At 36.6% G+C, this 20,338-nt stretch overlaps 1 protein-coding gene across 16 annotated transcripts; it reads left to right on the forward strand.

The window, feature by feature from the left end:
• The first annotated feature begins 12,365 nt into the window (after window positions 1-12,365).
• On the forward strand, window positions 12,366-19,382 carry LOC107831051 (RNA-binding KH domain-containing protein RCF3-like). 16 transcript variants are annotated; one of them, XR_001658282.2, is made up of 10 exons: window positions 12,366-12,550; window positions 13,561-14,164; window positions 16,252-16,647; window positions 16,745-16,999; window positions 17,161-17,418; window positions 17,601-17,665; window positions 17,786-17,849; window positions 18,415-18,468; window positions 18,770-18,816; window positions 18,922-19,382. XR_001658282.2 is itself a non-coding variant. In XM_016658777.2 (8 exons), exons 2-7 carry the CDS (start codon window positions 13,586-13,588, stop codon window positions 17,832-17,834), a joined length of 1,602 nt encoding a protein of 533 aa, XP_016514263.2. In that variant the 5' UTR covers window positions 12,366-12,550; window positions 13,561-13,585; the 3' UTR covers window positions 17,835-17,849; window positions 18,415-19,382. The 16 variants fall into 16 exon arrangements, 4 of the variants coding, with proteins under 4 accessions (XP_016514263.2, XP_016514281.2, XP_016514256.2 ...); XR_001658283.2 differs by having other exon boundaries at window positions 18,770-18,803; XR_012703551.1 differs by lacking the exon at window positions 18,415-18,468 and adding an exon at window positions 18,526-18,635 and having other exon boundaries at window positions 18,740-18,816.
• The last annotated feature ends 956 nt before the right edge of the window (window positions 19,383-20,338 follow it).

Genomic DNA, 20,338 nt, shown 5'->3' on the forward strand with positions numbered 1-20,338 from the left:
GACTCGCCTAAATCTGCGTAAGTGATAACCAGGCCATTGGCTTCAGCGATTTCAAACAAAGCTCGTCCAAACCTGTCTGCAATTTTCCTAAACTTGCATTTTCTTTTTTTTTAAAACATTTTCAACTCTCTGCCTGAATTTTTATTCGTCTCATGAAGCTCTCTTTCAAAACAGGTTTCAAACTCACTCTTCTTTTAAAAGCATTCTTACTTCTGAAAACTCTACTTTACAATTTCACCGTACTTCTACTTAAACAATTCTGCTGATTTTTCAAGTCATCTCTGAATTCCTACAATTTTCAAGCTTCTGTCTTAAACTCTTCTGCATTAGGTGCTTAATCGGTAACTTGTTTAAAATACCTCAACTGTTGACAATTGGATCCGGGCTGCCTAATGTAGACTTTTTATCCAAATCTACGTGTTGAACCAATCTGTCCGCTGTTTAATTTTTTAAAGACCAAATCAGTACGTGCAAGTCATGCTAAACTAGTTGCTATGTGATTCAAAGGGGTTATGTGAAGCCTTTGTATGTTTGTTTATTCCCCATTACTTGCTACTTGTTTTGATTGACGCCCTAGTCTTTTTATCCTTTTGAAACTCCATATATGCCTCTATCCCTTTTCTCCCCCCCTCCCTTTTAGGATTAGAAGTCCTAATACCCCGGGACTGATAGGTCGGGACGGGTATTAACATGCAATAAGTAAACGAGACTAATCGCGTTTAATACCTTGACGGGGTGGGAAGGGTAGAATATGGATATGATGACCGGTGCGCTAATATCTCGTGTGAGAATGATTGCTGGGTATTGTACCAAGGTGATCCATATTGTATTTAAACCTAGGACCTTTTTCTTTATTTATACGATGTGATGTATTCTTAAAAGTAATGTTTTCTTCAATCAATCTTTTCTTTCCAAAACCGCTTATGTAGCTGTTGACGTCCGCAGCCCCATTTTCTCCCTTATCTTTGTTATTTATGATAATTCTAGACTTTGTAAAATATTAGTAAACTCTGTAATAGCTCATGACTTGTGACACCCCGATTTCGGGCTGAGTTGGGAGGGTTTTCCTTGTTCTATCACGTTTATTTCGCATTTAAGATTATATTGCCCATGATTTAGACTTATTCCTGCTAAGTAATTATAAAGAGATGTACTGTTTTGTTGATTGGCTGGCCTTGTCCTCACGAGAGGCGCAATCACGACCGGGTTAGAATTTTGGGTCATGACACTTAGCTTGGTCGAACATTTCATCATCATGCCATCTGAAATATTTGCAGCCACCTCGATCCTACAGAATTAAAAAAGAAATGTGGCGAAAAAATCTAAAAACAGATTTCTTTTTTAAGAAATTCAAGGGTTAGTTAGAAAATTCAAAGTCTCATTAGTAGTTGAATATGTTAGTCTAATACAAGTTTCATTTAAAAACTAGAGGGATGTTATGGCTATGACATCTATTTTTTTAGCTTGACACTTTAATTCTGAAAGATTTTAGAGTATGAACTTTGTTCTTACAGAGAAAGGGATTGATTGTTGATGCTTGGGCTTGTGCCTCAGGCCCAACAATTTCTTTGCTTATTATTTCCTTCTGCCTCAAACAACATGAAATTGTATGTTTTGAAGATGGCTTAAAAATCTAAGTTGAATGTGATTACTTAATTTTTGCTTAATCTTGGGTTTTCAAAATGGCTATACTAGTAGTTATTGAATCGGAAGGCCAACTGGACGTCCACACATGCTTCATTGTATCAATAATTATTATCTACATTGATGTTTCCTGCCTTTGCAGGGACTCGATCTTGAGTCCCAGCACCAGTCATTTGGATTTCATCTCAAGTCCATCAATATCATCAGCAGCTTTTGAGGTTCTGCAAGTTGTTGGGCTCATGTTGGGGCCCGGACTGGGCAACCTATTGTCAATTGGACCGTCAGTTTATTTTGGGGGGCTGAACTAGACCCATTTGTTTTAAATAAGTTAACAAATCTCTTGTAAGCTATTTAGAGAAACATTAGTTAGTTTAGAGACCTTTGAAGAAGAACAATTTGAGGCACGCCATGTTGAACAAGAATGATGACTGCGTGGCCTTCGTATTAATTTTCAACTTAATCTTAGAATTTGAGGTGTGCCATTTAGCAAATTTCCATGGCCCTCACAAAGTTAATACCGCGTAGTTGCTTTAGGCACGTTAGTTTAATAATTTACCTTCCTAAACTCGGGTGCGCATTTATGTGACCCAAATCCAAATCTCAACAATGTTATATAATGTGTTGCGGACTATGGGTGCATTTATGTGACGTGGTTCAAGACATATTTTAAATGACGTTGCAAACTTCCTAAAAATGAATAGAAGCGGCTATAAAGTTAAAATCGAACCATAGGCTAAAACATGTACTAAAATCAGATAATATGCCAATTGTAACAGTTAAGCGACCGTGCTAGAACCACGGAACTCGGGAATGGCTAACACCTTCTCCCGGGTTAACAGAACTCCTTACCCGGATTTTTGTGTTCGTGGAATGTAATACAGAGTCAAATTTTCTCGATTCGGGATTTAAACCGGTGACTTGGGACACCACAAATCTCCCAACTGGTGACTCTGAATTTAATAAATAAATAATCCCGTTTCAATTGTCACTTTAATTGGTCAAACTTCCCTTATACACCCTCTCGGGGTGTAGTAAAAAAGGAGGTGTGACACCTCCAAAGAGTATGACCACCCAGAAAGGAAAGTCCGTGGCTGGTGAGTCTACTAGTCGAGTGCCACGAGTTACCAGGGATGGGGGAGAGTCTCATGGTGAGGTTCCATCTCAGACTTCACATACTCCACCCTTTTCCAGAAGAGCTCTGAGGGGCACCAGCTCCAGCGCCTGCCCCTGTACATTCAGCACCTCAGCCAGATACACCAGGTCAGGAGATGAGAAATGTTATTCAGTTATTGACCCGATTAGTAGCCGCACAGGCTCGGCATCAGGAAATAGGTATTGGTTATTCAGATAGGTCCGTCAGTGCGATGGTTCGTGACTTCATTAATTTAGACCCTCCAGTATTCACTAGAGCACATCCAAACGAGGACCCTTAAGTATTTATTGATAGTGTGCAGAGGACGTTAAGGGTAATGAAGGCCACTACGACTGAGTCAGTTGATCTAGCTTCCTATAGACTCCGAGATATTACAGTTACTTGGTACGAATCTTGGGAATTATCTAGAGGTGAGGATGCCCCTCCAGCAGTATGGCAAGAGTTTACAGAAGCTTTTCTTCGTCATTATCTGCCACCAGAGCTTAGGCGAGCCAGAGTTGATAGGTTCTTGACCCTTCAACAGGGTAACCTGAGTGTTCGGGAGTACAGTCTTCAGTTTGATTTGTTGGCCAGGTATTCTCCCACTATTGTATCTAAGATGGAGGATCGAGTTCACCGGTTCGTGATGGAATTAGAGCCTCACTTGCTTAATGATTGTATGTCGGTCTCACTTCAGCTAGAAATTGATATTTCTCGATTCAGGCATACGCTCAAGGTGTAGATTAGCGTAAACAGAAACAGAGGGCCGATCTCGTATTCAGGCATACTTCTCGTATTCAGGCATACGCTCAATGGGTCTGATACCCTTTTGCCTTATCCATGCCCACATAATGTTTCAACATGTGCCCATTGACTCTGAATGTGCGAGAGTCATTTTCTGCAGCAATCTTTACGGCACCTGTGGGGTGAATTGCAACCACACGAAAAGGCCCTGACCATCGTGATTTCAATTTACCCGGAAATAACCTCAAACGTGAATTGTATAGCAATACTGTATCTCCAAGTTTAAAATTCCGTTCAATAATATTCCTATCATGTATCATCTTCATTCTCTCCTTATATAATCTTGTGCTCTCAAAAGCATGATATCTGAACTCGCCAAGCTCGTACAACTCTGTCACTCTACTTGTTCCTGCAGCTTTACTATCAAGATTCAACCGTCTTAACGCCCACCAAGCTTTATGCTCCAACTCTACTAGTAAATGACACGCCTTCCCAAATACCAAATTGTATGGTGACATGCCAATTGGAGTTTTGAAAGCGGTTTGATACGCCCAAAGTGCATCATCTAACTTTCTCGCCCAATCTGTTCATATTTTTTGACAACTTCGGTAAGAGATTTGGGTTTTCACTGATATTCTTGAAAAGCGAAACTATTTTCGAAAAATTGTGAAAAAGCTGAGCATTTTATCTCTAAGTTACTTCCTTATTTATATGCTCTATATTGTTATGAATTGTTGTTGGCTACTGGCGTTGGACCCGACCATGTTCCAGCTCGTCACTACTTTTAATCTAAGGTTAGATTTGTTACTCATTGAGTATATATGGTCGGTTGTACTCGCACTACACTTATGCACATTGCGTGCAGATCTCAGATACCGATGTTGTTGTGCATGGCGGCAGCAAGCATTAAAGATGTACCTGCAATCCAGACTTAGATGCCTTTTGTTTTGGGTAGCTTTGGAATTTTTAATCTGTTTATGTATATTTCAAACACATGATGCATTTATTTCATACCAGCTTTGTAAACTCTAATCTTAGAAGCTCATGATTTGTACTACCAATCCTTGGTGAGTGTATTAGAGTCAGTTACATATTAATTAAATTGGATTATTGTTATCCTAACGGGTGAGGTTAGGTGCCATCACGGCTAGTCGGATTTTGGGTCGTGGCATTACCTCCTTTATAACAAACTGTTAAATTTTCGCATCATGAAAATCAGGTTCCGAGTGACTTGATCATATCCCATAATCATGATTTTTTTTCATGCATAATTAAATAGATCAGGTTCCTAAAACTATTCTAGACACGTCTCTACTGCCCAATTAAAGCCGATTAGAATTACCTCATTTAAAATTATAACAACCCGGCCGGTCGTTTTGAGAGTTGTATCCTCGGCCCCATTTATTGCTTCTTTTATGCTTTACGGTTGTTATGTAACTTGCCGGGGTAGTTGGTTCAAGTTCGGAGAGGTTTCAGGATGAGTTTAGACATTTAGTCTCAAGGTTGAAAGTTTAAGTAGAAAAGGTTGATCAGATGTTGACTTGTGTGTAAACACCTCAGGAATGGAGTTTTGATGGTTCCGTGAGCTCCGTTGGTGGTTTTGGACTTAGGAGTGTTCGGATTGTGATTTGGAGGTCCGTAGTGGAACTAGGCTTAAAATGGCAAAAATTGAAAATTTAGAAGTTTGACTGAGAGTGGACTTTGTGGTTACCGAGCTCAGATTGGGGTTCCGGGAGTTGGAGTAGGTCTGTAGTGTCATTTATGATTTGTGTGCAAAATTTGAGGTCAATGAGACGTGATTTGATAGGTTTTGGGATCTAATATAGAAGTTAGAAGTCCAAATGTTTATTAGGCTTGAATCTATGCGCAATTTGTGGTTTTAGCATTGTTTGATATGATTTGAGGGTTCGACTAAGTTTGTATGATGTTTTAGGACTTGATGGTATATTTGGTTGAGGTCTCGGGGGCCTTGGGTGAGTTTTAGATGGTTAACGATCAATTTTTGGACTTGGGGATAGGCTGAAGTTTTCTGGTGTCTTTGATCTAGTTTCCTTATACGCGATCGTGTGGGAAGGTCCGCGATCACGTAGGCTTAGCTAGCAGTGGAGGACTTTGTTCTACGCGTTCGCGAGAAGGAGGTTGTGATCGCGTAGTTGTGGGATGCTGTGATTCGCGAACGCCTGGCTAAGGTCGCGTTCGCGTAGGGTATAGGAGGCAGGAGCTGGGGTCATGCATTTGTTCTTCCGCGATCGCGTGAAGAGGAACGCGATCGCGTTGGAAGAAGCAAGGGTTGGCGTTCACGTGGAGGTCTCCGCATTCTCATAAGGTAAGTTAGAGAGGCAAACTATTTTTTGCTACGCGAACACGGGAAGACGATCGCGTTCGTGATGAAGGATAACTGGGCAGCAATGTTAAATTTCAAAAATGAGGGTTTGATTTCATAACACAAAATTGATTTTGAGAGCTCGGTGGAAGGCGATTCTTGGAGAGATTTTCAAGTGGGTGATTGGGATAAGTGATTCATACCTAGTTTTGGTTAATTTTCATGATTATGTCTTTGATTTCATCATTAAATTAGTGATTTAGGGTGGAAAATTGGAAAAATGGGGGAAAGTTCTTAGGTCGAATTTTGAGGTTTTGATCGAGATTTTGGTATCGGATTTGAGTAATTTTGGTATGGGTGGACTCGAGGTCAAATGAGTGTTCGGATTTTGTGACTTTTACCCGATTATGAGTCGTGGGCGAACTTTTGAGGTGATATGACTTTTGATTAAGAGCTTAGTATTTTCTTATGGAATTGATTCCTTTCGCTCGTGTTGATTGTATCGAATTGTTTGTGACTAGATTCGAGGCATTCAGAGGCCGTTTCGCAAGTCAAAGGTGTGTTGGAGTAGAGATTTGCACGGCTTGAGGTAAGTAACAGTTCTAAATTTGGTTATGAGGGTATAGAGCCACATACTACGTGTCATGTGATTGGTGTTGAGGTGATGCACATGCTAGGTGACGGGCGTATGGGCGTGCACCGTAGGAATTGTGACTTGGTCAATTCGATGAAATTGTATAGTTGAATAATTTATTGTTATCCGTATATTCTCCATGTGATATCGAAATTGAGCTGCAAATCATGTTAGAAATAATTTTTAGGCTATGTTTTGGTACTGTATGGACCCATAGAGGTCGTGTTACATGTTGAATTATCAACTAAATTGTTGTTTTGTACTCAATCACAGTTTTACTTGTATATTATATCTCAGTCTCTATTATTCTTTATTGATACATTATATCATTGCTATTTTGGCTGAATATCATGATTATTGAGAGCCCGAGAGACTGGGGAGAGTGATGACTGAGTGAGGCCAAGGGCCTAATTGTGAGGATATTTATGAGATCAGGCTGCACGTCGCAACATGTTTTACTTATTTATGCCATGATTGGCTTATTATAACGCTTGTGCTGAAGGAGCCCCTTCAGAGTCTGTACAACCCCCAGTGAGCGAAGGTACCTACTGAGTGCGAGTATCGAGTATTGAGCGCGAGTGCTGAACGACTAGGAGAAATGAGTGAATGTGAGGTTGGAGTGAATGGGAGGACTCAGTAACTGTTGCTCTGAGATTATGCACTTGATTTCATTACTATTGTACTTCGACTGGCATACATCACTGTCATGTAATTTTTGAGAGATATTATATCCTATTTCAATTGGACTTGATATGAATTAACTGTTTTGGCCTTAATTGTCGAACTTGAAAGCATGCCAATCTTCCTATATGTAATTTCTGTATTTGAACTGTACCTGTGAAGCTCGTCACTACTTTCAGTCCATTATTTAGTCTTGTTACTTACTGAGTTGGTAGTACTCACGCTACACCCTAAACTTCGTGTGTAGATCCAGGTATTTTTAGACACGGTGGGTGTTGATTCTTTGCGCAGCTTGATCACTACTATATTTCAAGGTAGTTGCCCGACGTTCACACACCTTGACTCCCTTTCCCTAACTTTCAACTTTATGTATTTAGTTCCATTTTTTCATAGATAATATTTTCATACTTGTGTTGCATAGATGCTCATATACTCAGTGACACCCTGATTTTGGGGACTTCCGTTGAGTTTTGGTTTTCTATCCAATTTATGAGAACTTTGATTATTTAAACTATTTAAGCTTATTTTTCATTTAAAAGTGTTAGAAATATTTTGAAGTGTCGGTTTGCATAGTACCAAATTAGGTACCATCACAGCAGGCTAAGTTCTGGATCGTGACAAAAATTTGAACATTGGGCGTTATTATTTCCCACTTTGAATTGGATTAGAAGTTATTGCCTTGACTGATTAGGACTCAAACTGTCACTTATTTAAATTCCTACTCTTAATTACCTTCCATAATCTCCTATCTCTCTACGAATCTCCGAATTAGAAACAAAAGCAAACAACTCCAAACCCCAATTCTCTCTAAGAAATCTAAAAATCTTAATAATGTCGGCCTCATAAATTTTCCCACATCTAATTTCTTGGAGTCTGAAATCACTCAAACAGTCAACGCCCCTTTTTGCCTCACCAACTCAATTGAGTCAAACCAAAACCTCACTCAAGAAACACAAAAATTATTAACGGACTAGTCATTTACTTTAATAAATAAAGTGAAAAATATGAACATACAAGTCAAATAGTGGAGGAATCTGATTGGCGGGGGGAGGGGGGACGATGAAAGGTGAGAAGGAGAAGGAGAAAATAGGGAAAAATCGAGTAGTGATGTTAGAGTTGTCGTTGCTTATATGACTACTTTGAGAAAACTTTAGAGGAGAATAAGAAAAAGAGAAAGGAACGACACGAGTTGTAGTTGAGGAATAGGTCTGAGGTAGAATAAGTTAACTTGGTCAGTGAGGAAGAAGAGGAAGATGAAGAGATTACTCTTCAAAGAAAAGGGAAAAAAAGGACGGATTATCTTCAACCACACCAAAAAAGAGGACTTGTAAAAAAGAAGAAGTGGACTCACAGGTCAAAAGAATCAACTCCAAACATCAGAAGAAAACTAAGAAAAATATTATTGTTGTAGGCAAAGTGCGCTGGTTCAGTGGCCTGGTGATATTGAAGGGTGATAGACCTTGCTACTTCTGAGATATTAAGAATGAAAGAACTGTTGGAGAAGCTTGAGTGCCAAAAGTGGACGCACTTGTTTCTATGCCCACTCCCTATGATATATGGCAAAGCAATATTGCATTTCTATAAGAATTTTAAATTGCTTAAGGAAGGTACAATGATTACTAAGGTGAGAGGAATGGACTTGGTTCTTAATGCTGCGTTCGTAGAAGAATTCTTGAGGGTGCACGTGAATGAGTTTGATACATATGTTCAACGAGAATAGCTCAAATTAGGGGAGGAAGAGGATGATGTATATTTGACCTCGAAGAATATATAGGGAAATGGGAAGTTGAAACCAAGGAAGCTAGGTAAAAATAAAATAAAATCGATTCACAAGCTCCTATTCGAATTTGTAAATAAGTGTGTGCTATCTCGCTCTAAAATAAGAATGAGGCTACTTACCTATATTTTACAATAATGAAAGTGTTTGACCAAAATAGTATCCTTAACTTTTCCTCTATAATTATCAAATATATGACAACTAATCAAGTACGAGGCACACATGCTTTGCCATATGAGTTTCTTGTTGACTAGGGTGGTTGAATATTTTAAGGTCCATTAGTAAGAACCAAAGAAGTGGACAAAGGAGCACATGCTTGATGAAGAGACCTTGAGAGATTATGACTACATTTAGATACCATTGAGTATAAAAAGTAAAAACATAGTCACAAATTTATTGGCAGAATTGGTTGCTACCAAATAAGGGATGGAGAAACTGTGTGCTGAAGGTGCTTCCTTGAAAGAGGAAAATAGGCAGCTGAAAGAAGAGATGAAAAAAGAGCAGGTTATTGCTACTGCACATTTTGATAGGCTCTTAGGGCTCATAGTGAAAAGTCTTCTTCCAGCAAAGAATCTAGTACTTCGTCCTCGTGGGTGTCCCTGTCTAATTCCTAGATTAAACGCTTGAGATTTTAATATGTACATGTTAATATAGCCCAAGTGGCCATGAGTTTGATATTGCTTAATTCTCATTTTTAACTGATGCTTTACATTTTCGATGATGCCAAAAAGGGATAATGTTGAAAGTTTATCTTTTTTGCTGGAATTAAAATGCCATATGCTTAGTCATCTATAGAGTTGCATTGAATGGAAATCTAGTCCCTTATATATGTGCAACCATGAATAATTTGAAGAAGATTGTTGATAGTAAAGCTAGTTATTAGGCTGAAGACAACAAATAAATTGAGTAATGTTAGATGAGATGCATATGAATTTGTCATCATAAAAAGGAAAAAATTTATTGAGTTGAGCATATTCTATTATGGTTGTGTTTTAATGATTGACAAACTATGATCAACTATATTGAAAGAAATTGATTTTATGGACAAGATACTATATTACTAAATTGGTGCGCATATATGATATGCAGGTGCCAGAAAAATCAGGTTCTTGATGAATAACATTGAATGCTGATCAAGTGTGAGAAGATAGAATATGCGTGCAGGTTGTATTCGAGAAAAAAATTAGTTCATGTATATAAAAAAAGATCTTAGCTGGAGCAATTCATGTGATAAAAGGGTTTCAACAAATAAGGAATAATTTGCATGGAAAAAAAAAAAGGTTGAGGAGGTAAAAATAAAGAGTAAATTAAATTAACAGAAGATTTCGTTAACCAAGTTATTCTAGGTTTTGGAGCATTAATTGGAGAAAAATTTCGGCCACCCTTATACCTAAATAAAGAGACTTCTTGCAGCCGTATACAACCAATAGTATTCACACAAGTGAAGTATTTACTCTTGGCAACAACAATCACTGAAAGAAGGTGCTTTCAAAGGATTTTAACTCCTCAAGTAAAGAACCTATTTCCGAAACTGCCTAGTTTTTTAGTTGTTAGGTTGAGCCTATTGTTCTCGAATTATAACCTATTTGCTTTTGAGAAGTATAATCATAGGTTAACACAAAAATATTGTAAATTTTTATTCCATTTCCATGCTAGAGTTAATTTAGAAATGGGTCACTATGATTGAGTTGAATTTAGGGTTAGGGTGCTAGAGTTAGTCTCGTGAGTTATCGAGTTGTAATCTAAAATCGCTCTTTGAAATTAGTGAAGTTTAAAGGCAAATTCTATCAGGGTAGGTCATGATTTTTACTCCCTTCAACAATGAGGGTTTTCATGTAAAAATCGTTGTGTCCTTTGTGTTCAATATTTACTAGTTGTTTGTGTCTTTTGGGTATATCAAATAACTTAGTTCTTTAATTTGTAAAAATCGGATGAAACACAATTCACTTTCTTTTTGTGTTACGGTGTAACCCTAAAATAACATAATTCATCAAACTGATAATGATGATTCCAAACTAGCTACTTGATTTACAACATTATTGTGTCCATTTACTTTTGAACTAAATATTGTACTAAAAACATATCCTGTAAGAAAGATTAGTGATGTATTATTATGAACTAAATATTGTACTGAAAATCATAACATAATTGCAAATTCTATAAGAAATATTAGTGATGTATTATTATGAAGTTTCAATGCATTAATATAACTGAACTGAAGTTAATTTGATGAAATTTTTATATTAATTCTGCTCAATTGAACTAATTTCATCCAAATATTAATAACTCATCATTTAAGACAAAAAGAAGATTCTCTAAAATTAGAAATTCAATAATAACATTTATACTCATTTCTACTTTAATAATCTACTCATTAGAAAGTAGACAAAGCCACTTGCCCTTACAAATCCCCAATTACTAATCTACTTTAATTAATTTGTATTGCGATTACAACCTTAACTAGATTTGCATGCATGTTGAGATAATCTATACTCTTTATATATAATCTGTCATTTAACACTTTTAATCATCATTATGTTATACATATATATCATCTCAAATGTAAAACCCACACATTCAAGTTAACATATTCACTAGCACAAATACATATATAAAATCTCTATATATGCATTTGTTAGTAATTATCTCTTATTTTTTCTTCTCCATTGTCTTCTCTAAGGTATTATATATTAGGTCATATTTTTTGAGATATTTGATAAAATTAAAAGAATATAAAAAGATTAATATTATTATTGCACAAGGACAATACACATAGAAGTAAGAGTGTCAACAGATCTTTAAAAATCAACTAGATCATACTGAATTGATTATTAGGTTTCTTTTAATAAAATTATAGGTTTTTATATAAATCTATAATCATATCGAAAAATTAGGGTAGATTTTTCATTTTATAAAAATATATATTTTTTGAACAGTACCAAATTAATTAATATGTGAAAAAATATATTTTATATCTTAAGTGTAAAAATAGAAACACATTAAATGTTTCCATGGGGCTTGTAATTATAGAAATGGATATAAGGTAACATGTAATTAACATCTAAAACCCTAAGTTTCAAATACATTCTGTTATTTATATTGAAATTAAATTAGTTCTAGCATCTTGCGTAGCAAACCACAAAGTATTCCAACAATATTAAGTAACAAATCATGATGTATTGATTACCGTTCCTCTGGTGTAATTTAAAATTTTCTTGTTTAGAATCTTAATCTTCTAATATTTGTTTTTGAATTCCAAATTGATTAATATCGTTTAACTCGTTTGATTTATATTCTCTTATCTTTACTTAATTACCCCTACACAAAAGTCATAGGATAGGCCTCGTTAGGGTTAGTTACGTTATTTTAACAAGGTTATAGGTCTTTTATAAGGCCGGACTATATATGCTCGGTTGGATATTTCAGTAATTGACAGTTCTTACATGCAAACCCTAAAAACGTCCTCCATTTGGCAATATTTGTTCTGATATTTTCTGCAGTTTTTTGGTTCTTTATAGATCACAACGAAGTGCCTCTACTGGTGTTATACTTATGTTATCCTGCTCGTGAAGTCTAAAGCAACACCAGAAAGACTTCATTTTCCCCCAAAACACTGTAATTTACTTGCTCCATTTTCATTACTTCTTTGTGTTTTTTTATCCATTAACAAGATCAGTTATTTTATCCAGTTCTTGAATCTTGCACCTAGTGTATTTTGATAAAAAGCTGATTTCATGTTTTTGCCCTTTTTAATCGTTGAATGTATTAATTTTCTTAAATAGGAGTACTTTTTTTTTGTTGGTTTATTGATAATTTTAATGAAGAGAAGAGATTTTTGGGCGAGTGGAAATTGCTTCTGGGTTTGGGTTTTCTTGTAAAGTTGGTTTCTTCGAAGGAAATTATGGAGTGCTAGAGATTCCCGCCCCCGCCCCCCCCCCCCCCCCAAAAAAAAAAAAAAAACAAAACAAAAAAACTCAGTATTCAATTTCAATCATGAATTCTTTATGTGAGTTTATTTGTGGTTTCTTAAAGGGTACGTGTAAAGAAGAGAAAAATCATGCTGTGACTGAAAATTGATTGTGTATGGATTTTTTGTTAAAGTTGATTGCCATAATTGGAAATTATATAGTGCTAGATATTTTATTGCTGTAAGAGGGTCTTCGATTTCAAGCATGAATCTTGTATGTGAGTTTGCAACTTGTTGCTTCGTCAATTGCAAGTTACTTTTTTGGGGGTGGGGGTGGTTTTGCATCTGTAAGTTTACAGAAAACTAGAAGTCTTGAGTGAGTGAAAATTGCTTATTGCATTTATGTTTGTAAGGTTGATAAAACCTGGAAATTTTCTCTGAGTTTGTTTTGTAACTTGCTTAGTCGGTTGGTAAAAGCTTTTATTTGGTCCTTAGGTCATTGAGTAAAGCAATATAGGTTCATTGGGAAATTGACATTTGCATATGACATCAACCTGCATCTCTTTGAATTGCGCTTTCATTTCCATGTTATGCTTTCTGTATGTTCCACCTTATGAAGTTCGATATGGTAACAATTCATGAGTTGTTAGTTTGTTTCCATTAGTTTCATAAGGATTGTTAGATTGATCCCAGTTGATATAGAGTATTTGGTTTGTAGGGTGACATATTCAGCTCATCTTGACATGGCAGGCCAGAGGAATAACTTTGGGAAGAGAATGCAATCGGAATCTGACTATACTAGGAATGACGGAAGTAAGAGAAGGAATCCAACTGATGAAAAAGAATCAAATTCCATTGGACCAGAGGATACTGTATTCCGTTATTTGTGCCCCACAGGAAAAATTGGAAGTATCATTGGAGTTGGTGGGGACATTGCAAAACAATTGAGGACTGAAACTAATTCAAAGATTAGGATTAGTGAGACTATACCTGGATGTGAGGAGCGTGTGGTAACTATTTATAGCTTGAGTGAAGAAACTAATGTCTATGAAGATACTGGTGACCTGATTTCACCTGCTCAAGATGCTCTATTGAAGGTGCATGACCGAGTCTTTGCTGAAGAACTGCGTATGGAAGAAGACCTAGATGATCCTCAGCAGATTACAATAAGAATGCTTGTCCCATCAGATCAAATAGGTTGTGTGATAGGGAAAGGTGGACAAGTAATCCAGAATATGCGCAGTGAAACAGGCGCACAAATTCGGGTCTTAAGCAGTGAGCACTTGCCACCTTGTGCCTTAAGCTCCGATGAACTTATCCAGGTACAAAGTTCTGTCTCATCTATTAATTTTTCTAAGATCACTATAAGCATTTACGTTGTGCATGTACTGCAGAGAACTGAAATATTTAGGGCATGTATGGTTTTACTTTACTTGAAGTAATTTCATCGGCATTTTGAATGTGAGCACTTTCCTTAATCATAATTGATTTGGTTATCTATAAGAATATCAGGTGTTCTGATCTATGGCGAGATAATACTCAATGGATGGATAATTGCTTATTTATGTATTAATAAAAATGGATTCACAATATATAATAGTAGCTAGAAACAAGGTTTTGATTTTCCAGCCGTGGTCTGTAGCAATGAAGAGGACTGCTTATACGTGAAAAAAAGATGAAGAGAATGTTTGTCTGCTAGCTGGTTGCCTGGTCAAGCTTGTCAACCGGCTTATACACATGCTATTCCCACTCTCCCCCACAAAGATTCTGGATTTCCTCAGTTTTTAATTTATTTTGAGCTCTTTAGATTTATGTTTGGTTAGGGCATCTCCAACCTTAAGCACTATTTTTTACACCAAAAATGGTGGAAATGAACTCCAACCTATTACGCTATTTTTTACACCAAAAAAGAATATCCAAATTTGGTGTAACACTATTCACACACCAAATTTGGTGTAAAAAATAATGTATAAAAAGGATATTCTTTTTTGGTGTAAAAAATAGTGTAATGGGTTGGAGTTTAATTTCCAGCATTTTGGGGTTTATGCCATTTTGGTGTAAAAATTAGTGCTTAAGGATGGAGATGCCCTTATGTGGAACATCCACGGTATTTCAGATAGGTTGGGGACAACAGTCTTCTTAATTTTTCTACGACCGACGGAGGGTTCAAATAACATAGGTTCATTTCTCACCATTTCTTAAAATAAAATAAAATAACATTAGGTTTAAATGGCAAACATAGAGGATTACTGAGGCCTAGCTTTTTCTTTTTATAGTGGGCTGAGAGTTCTGCGCTTTCTAATCAAATAAGGGATCATACCAGTCCTGGAGTCCTCTTACTTGTTCTAAAACTTTCCAAGGTCCGCCTTATGGCATCTACATTGAAAGAGATAGAGAGATCAAGTATGGTCGTCCTTTGTTGGAATTTGCTATTAAACCTAAATTGGGTTTATATGTGGTGGAACGTCCACCACATTTTAGATTGTTCGGGACTTAGTTTTCTATTTTTGATAGGGAACACAAGTAGCACATATAGAGGATAAAATGAGAGTTTCATCCAGGATAGTTTGTTCATGTCTCACGTAGATGCATCGATCTATAGGTGCATCACTTTCATTTTTGATGATTGAAGGTTCTTAAAGGGAGTGACATAGACCTAAATCACAGAGGTGTAAGTTGTTTTAAATGATTTGAAACTTTTAGACTTAATGCAGATTTAGCTAAGAAGAAAACATAATGTAGCAAAGAATCCATATAGGTGATACAACTAGTTAAGATGTCATGCTGTTATATTTGTATTATGTCTGCTGCCTTATTAAAAAAGAAAAAAAAAGAAGAAGAAAGAGTCTACTGTCTGCGAAGAGTCCTTTTTAGTCTGCTTACGGATTGCATGTTAGTGTTTAGTGTGAGCTTTAGAAAACTCCTAATTTGCCTTAAAAGATCATTCTCAAAAAAGAACTAAACAGGGTTCCGCTGTTGAGTTACAAATGGGAAGTTTATGGAATTATAATCGAGTAAAATGAGTCCATAGAGTGGAATGGTTATAAAGGATTCGTGTATCAATTGTCTAGTTTGGGATTGAGGGTAGTTGGTTGGTAAGAAGTATAGCAGGGGAAGAGCAGAACCTTAAACATGATTAGTTTGGTTGTTTAATAGCTGTTTTATTGTCTGCTAGCTATGTCCATTTTTGTAATTGTGGGGCATCCATATATCAATGGTACTAAAAAGTAAAAACACTAAGAGGAATAATGACAGAAATCAACTTAGAACCGATTGTTGAATGAGCAACTGCTGTATTCAAGTATTTATTTGCAAATGTCAGAATATGCTGTCAAACTTAATCTGATGCTTATTTCTGGTTATACAAATACGTAAATGATGTGTTAAGAGATACTTCTTTTATTTTCAGATAACTGGAGAAGGTGCAGTTGTTAAAAAAGCACTTTATCAAGTAGCAGCGCGTCTCCGTGATAATCCATCACGGTCCCAACATCAATTGCTGTCGTCGCCCAGCATATATAGGTCTGGTGCTGGACTTGTTAATCCTCATGCGGGTCCCCAAGTCATGGGCATGACATCATTGATGGGTCCTTATGGGAGTTACAAAAGTGATGGTAGAAGTCGATCTGCTTCTGTAAAAGAGTTTGCAGTTCGTTTGGTTTGTCCAACTGAAAATATAGGAGCTGTAATTGGCAAAGGTGGAAGCATTATCAAACAGCTAAGACAGGAATCAGGTGCATCTATTAAAGTCGATAGTGCTGCAGCTGAAGGAGATGATTGCATTATATTTGTATCAGCTAAGGAGGTGAGCCACAGTTTGTAGTTATTAAATTAATTATTTGATGGCTAGGACTGAGCATGCCTGTCAGCAGCGTTTGTTGCTTATCCAATTGTGATCTCAGGCATATGAAGATCAATCCCCAACCATTGACGCAACAATGCGCTTGCAACCAAGAAGTAGTGAGAAAACTGAAAAAGATTCTGGTGATGCTATTCTGACGACTCGCCTGCTTGTACCTAGCTCACGAGTTGGATGCCTAATTGGTAAAGGTGGTTCCATTGTCAATGAGATGCGAAATACCACAAGGGCGAGCATCCGCATTCTTTCAAAGGAAAATCTTCCTAAAGTGGCATCTGAAGATGACGAGATGGTGCAGGTAAATGGGTTTTTCTTTTTTTTTTTTCCTTCTTTTTGGTAATTTTTAAAAAAACCCTTGCTTTGTTTACCTCAAAAGAGTTCCTAGGTCGGGGGTGATGTTTGGTTAGGGTGTGCTTGTGATGCAGAAATTGTTATGTCATGTTATTTTTTCTCCTCCAGATAACTGGAGATGTTAATGTTGCTGGCAATGCGTTATTACAAGTACTTATGCGGTTGAGGGCCAATATATTTGAGATGGAGGGAAGTTTTGCTGCATTTTCTCCTCCCGTTTCTTACCTCCCCTTGTCTCCAAGCATGTCAGATGGTTCAAGATATGCAAACCGTGATAATAAATCACGTCGGCATGGTTATTCATCATATTCTGGTGGACATGATTATAATGATTCGTCTCCAAGTGATAGTTATGGCGGTTCACAGGTAAATCCTCAGTGTTCATCTTTAAGAAGTTAGTTTGGCTTTATCTCATTTTTACAGATACACGTCAGATTATCTTGTTCTGTTCTTATTTTCATTGATGATTTTCTGTATTTCTATCTATTTGGTGTTATCTTTGTATAGCAAAATATGTTGGATTAGTAGATCTAAATTCATCTTTTCAGGTTGGTGGTGGAGGTGGTTATGCACCATATGGCGTTTATTCCTCTGGGCGATCTAGTAGTGCAGGGTAAAGCATTCTTTGATTACATGCTTTGGCATCCAAGATATCTTTCCTGCCTATAGTTGTTACAGCATCTTTCACTTTCTATAAAAAGCTTTTGTTATTTACTTTTTTTAGTTTTACCAGGGTTTCCAACCATAACTCTTCTGCCTATGGTAAATCTTATGGATACTAGGTTGAGCACATGGAGGTACATAATTTTCTCCTTTTTTTTCTGTCTCATTCATAGTCAATTGGATTCTCTATCTGTACTTCACTATAACCTCAAGCACATCTTCCTATTGCTAACGTCAACTAGCCTGAAGCCTGTGCTGTCACTAATACTCTTTCTTTACTTTGCCTTTTCCCACTTGCCATTTAAACAGCTACAATCTTCGATGCCTGATTCCAGCCTATTGCCCCTTTTGATGATGCATCCAGCCTAAGAACAGAAGACCAGACGAACAAGATAGAGTAACTTATGGCCATCCGTTCCTTAGTATTTCTGTTCTTAGGTGTTACCAGCACAGATATTGTATGAAACGATGCTTCTTGGCCATTGAAGGCCTTGTATCCAATAATACCTCTGCTTTAGTGGATCTGTGTAGCAGACTAAGTCATGATAGTTCTCCTTTATTTTTTTGTTTGTTTTGTGTTTTGTAAAACTTTTGTGAAGTGGTGGTATCATTTTTTTTTTTACTATTGACCAGTTTTGCTACAGGATTGAACATTCTATCATTTTCTCTTGCATCAAATTTTTCATGTTTTCTTGACAGCTTTTCAATTATTGAACCAAAGTTCAAGAAAGTCAGGTTTCCGCATTTCAGGAGGTAAAATGTAATCAGTCATCTCATACTTATGAATCCCTTGTCTGCTTTTGCTTGTAGTAATCTCGCGTAGTTTGGCATGATTCCCACTGTTGGGTTCAATCCTTGTGAATGAAGCCCTTATTAGTTGCTTACACGTATCTAAGAGCTTTTAAGAGATCAATCTATAGGTAATTATGCTCAAAATTCATGTTCAACTTTGCATGTTATAATATGTTCTGAGAAGGCAGATTTCTATCGAAGCTGTGTTAATTTTCTTATCTTGCTTCTCCAGGGTAAAAAGGTACTTTTTATTCCTTTTCAGGTTGGTGAGTAGGCGTGAATATGCTTTCAGACATGTATGTGATAAGTGTGTGTGTCTTTATCTTGTTAATATTTTTGCTCCTTTGGCCTGAAGGAAATGATGATGTTCATCACAATTTCATGTCTGATTATTTTGTGTAATTTATTCTGCAGGATCGATAGATAATTTAGTTCTCATGCTAAATTCCTATAAGGTAAGTAATTTTCTCTCTTGCAATTGCTAATTTTTTCATTGATCTGGAAACTAGAGAGAGCAAGAATTCAACGTGAGACAGATTTTAAGATTTTTGGTAGAAAACATACACATACAAATGTCAAATATTTGAGGAGAAAAGAAGCCGGTGGTATCGTGCTTAGCCAGTTAACGCCACCTTATACTAGCAAGAGAGGCGTCTTAGCCCATTACAACAAAGGGATATTTCTTTTGATGAAAGAACAGGACATTTTGATTAGACCAGTGTAAGTTATGATATGGAACCATATCGCATGTATTACCAACTATTTCTTTTTGCCTTTTTAGGGCTTTATATGAAGCTCATATCTGGGTTGTGGTGGCTTTACAGCTATTAGAATAACTGGGATTTCATGTCTAAAGTGTATTCTTTCATTAGCTATTATTTATTCTCTGGGAGCATGGATTGTGTGTGGCGAAAAACGGGGTTTGTTGTATGATATGGATTTATTTGTTGCCTTCTTTTTGCTTCCCGGTGCTAATTTAGAACTCTACCCTGTAATTTCAAAGCGGACCTTATTTCTTATGTTTTCTGGAATTCATGCCCCAATAAGAAAATTATTATTAGTTTGTTGTTTGCATGTGGTGTTAAAATTCTATCTGGGACGATCTGCTTGGTAGAGCAGTGTGTGCATTTTTGCCACAAAGATGTGATGTTTCACCCTATCTCAAATTGGTGAAAAGTCTGCTAGCACACAAGCATGCAGCAATTGATTGTTCTGTCTCTGGTGGTGGCAAATGGATAAAAGAAAACAATTATCCACCCATATTATCCATTAAAAATGAGTTGTATAATGAACATTTTAAAAATGGGTCAAATATGGATAAGAACTATATTATCCACTTAGAAACTGGATAACCAATGGATAACTAATAAGTTTAACTTTTGCATTTTGAAACTTTAAATTGGGGGTTTCTCAAGTTTTGGAGACTAGAGATTCTTCCAAAAGTGATCATATTCAAGAAGCCATGGATAATATGGATAACCATATTATCCGCCGGTTAATCCATTTTTTATCCGTGTTAAATATGGGTTGGATAAATTATCCGTTTTTTTGCATTATTCGGTTTAGTCCCGTCCCATATCCGATCCGACCCGTCCGTTTGCCACCCATATCTGGAACTAATGACTACTCAAATTGATGAGACAGCTCGCCATAACAAAAAAGAAAAAAGAAGAGAGCTGCAAAAAGTTTCTGTCTAGTTTTCAAAGAAATGTGAATTTTCTTTGGCGCATTTACAAGCAGCTAAGGCTTCTAGAAAGTAATAACCATATTGCGATCAATTGTGCCTTGATCGTTTGGAGACACAATTGTCTTGAGTTTCAGCCATTTGTTT

The sequence above is a fragment of the Nicotiana tabacum genome, chromosome 20 (assembly GCF_000715075.1).
Source record: "Nicotiana tabacum cultivar K326 chromosome 20, ASM71507v2, whole genome shotgun sequence".
Classification (NCBI taxonomy): domain Eukaryota; kingdom Viridiplantae; phylum Streptophyta; class Magnoliopsida; order Solanales; family Solanaceae; genus Nicotiana; species Nicotiana tabacum.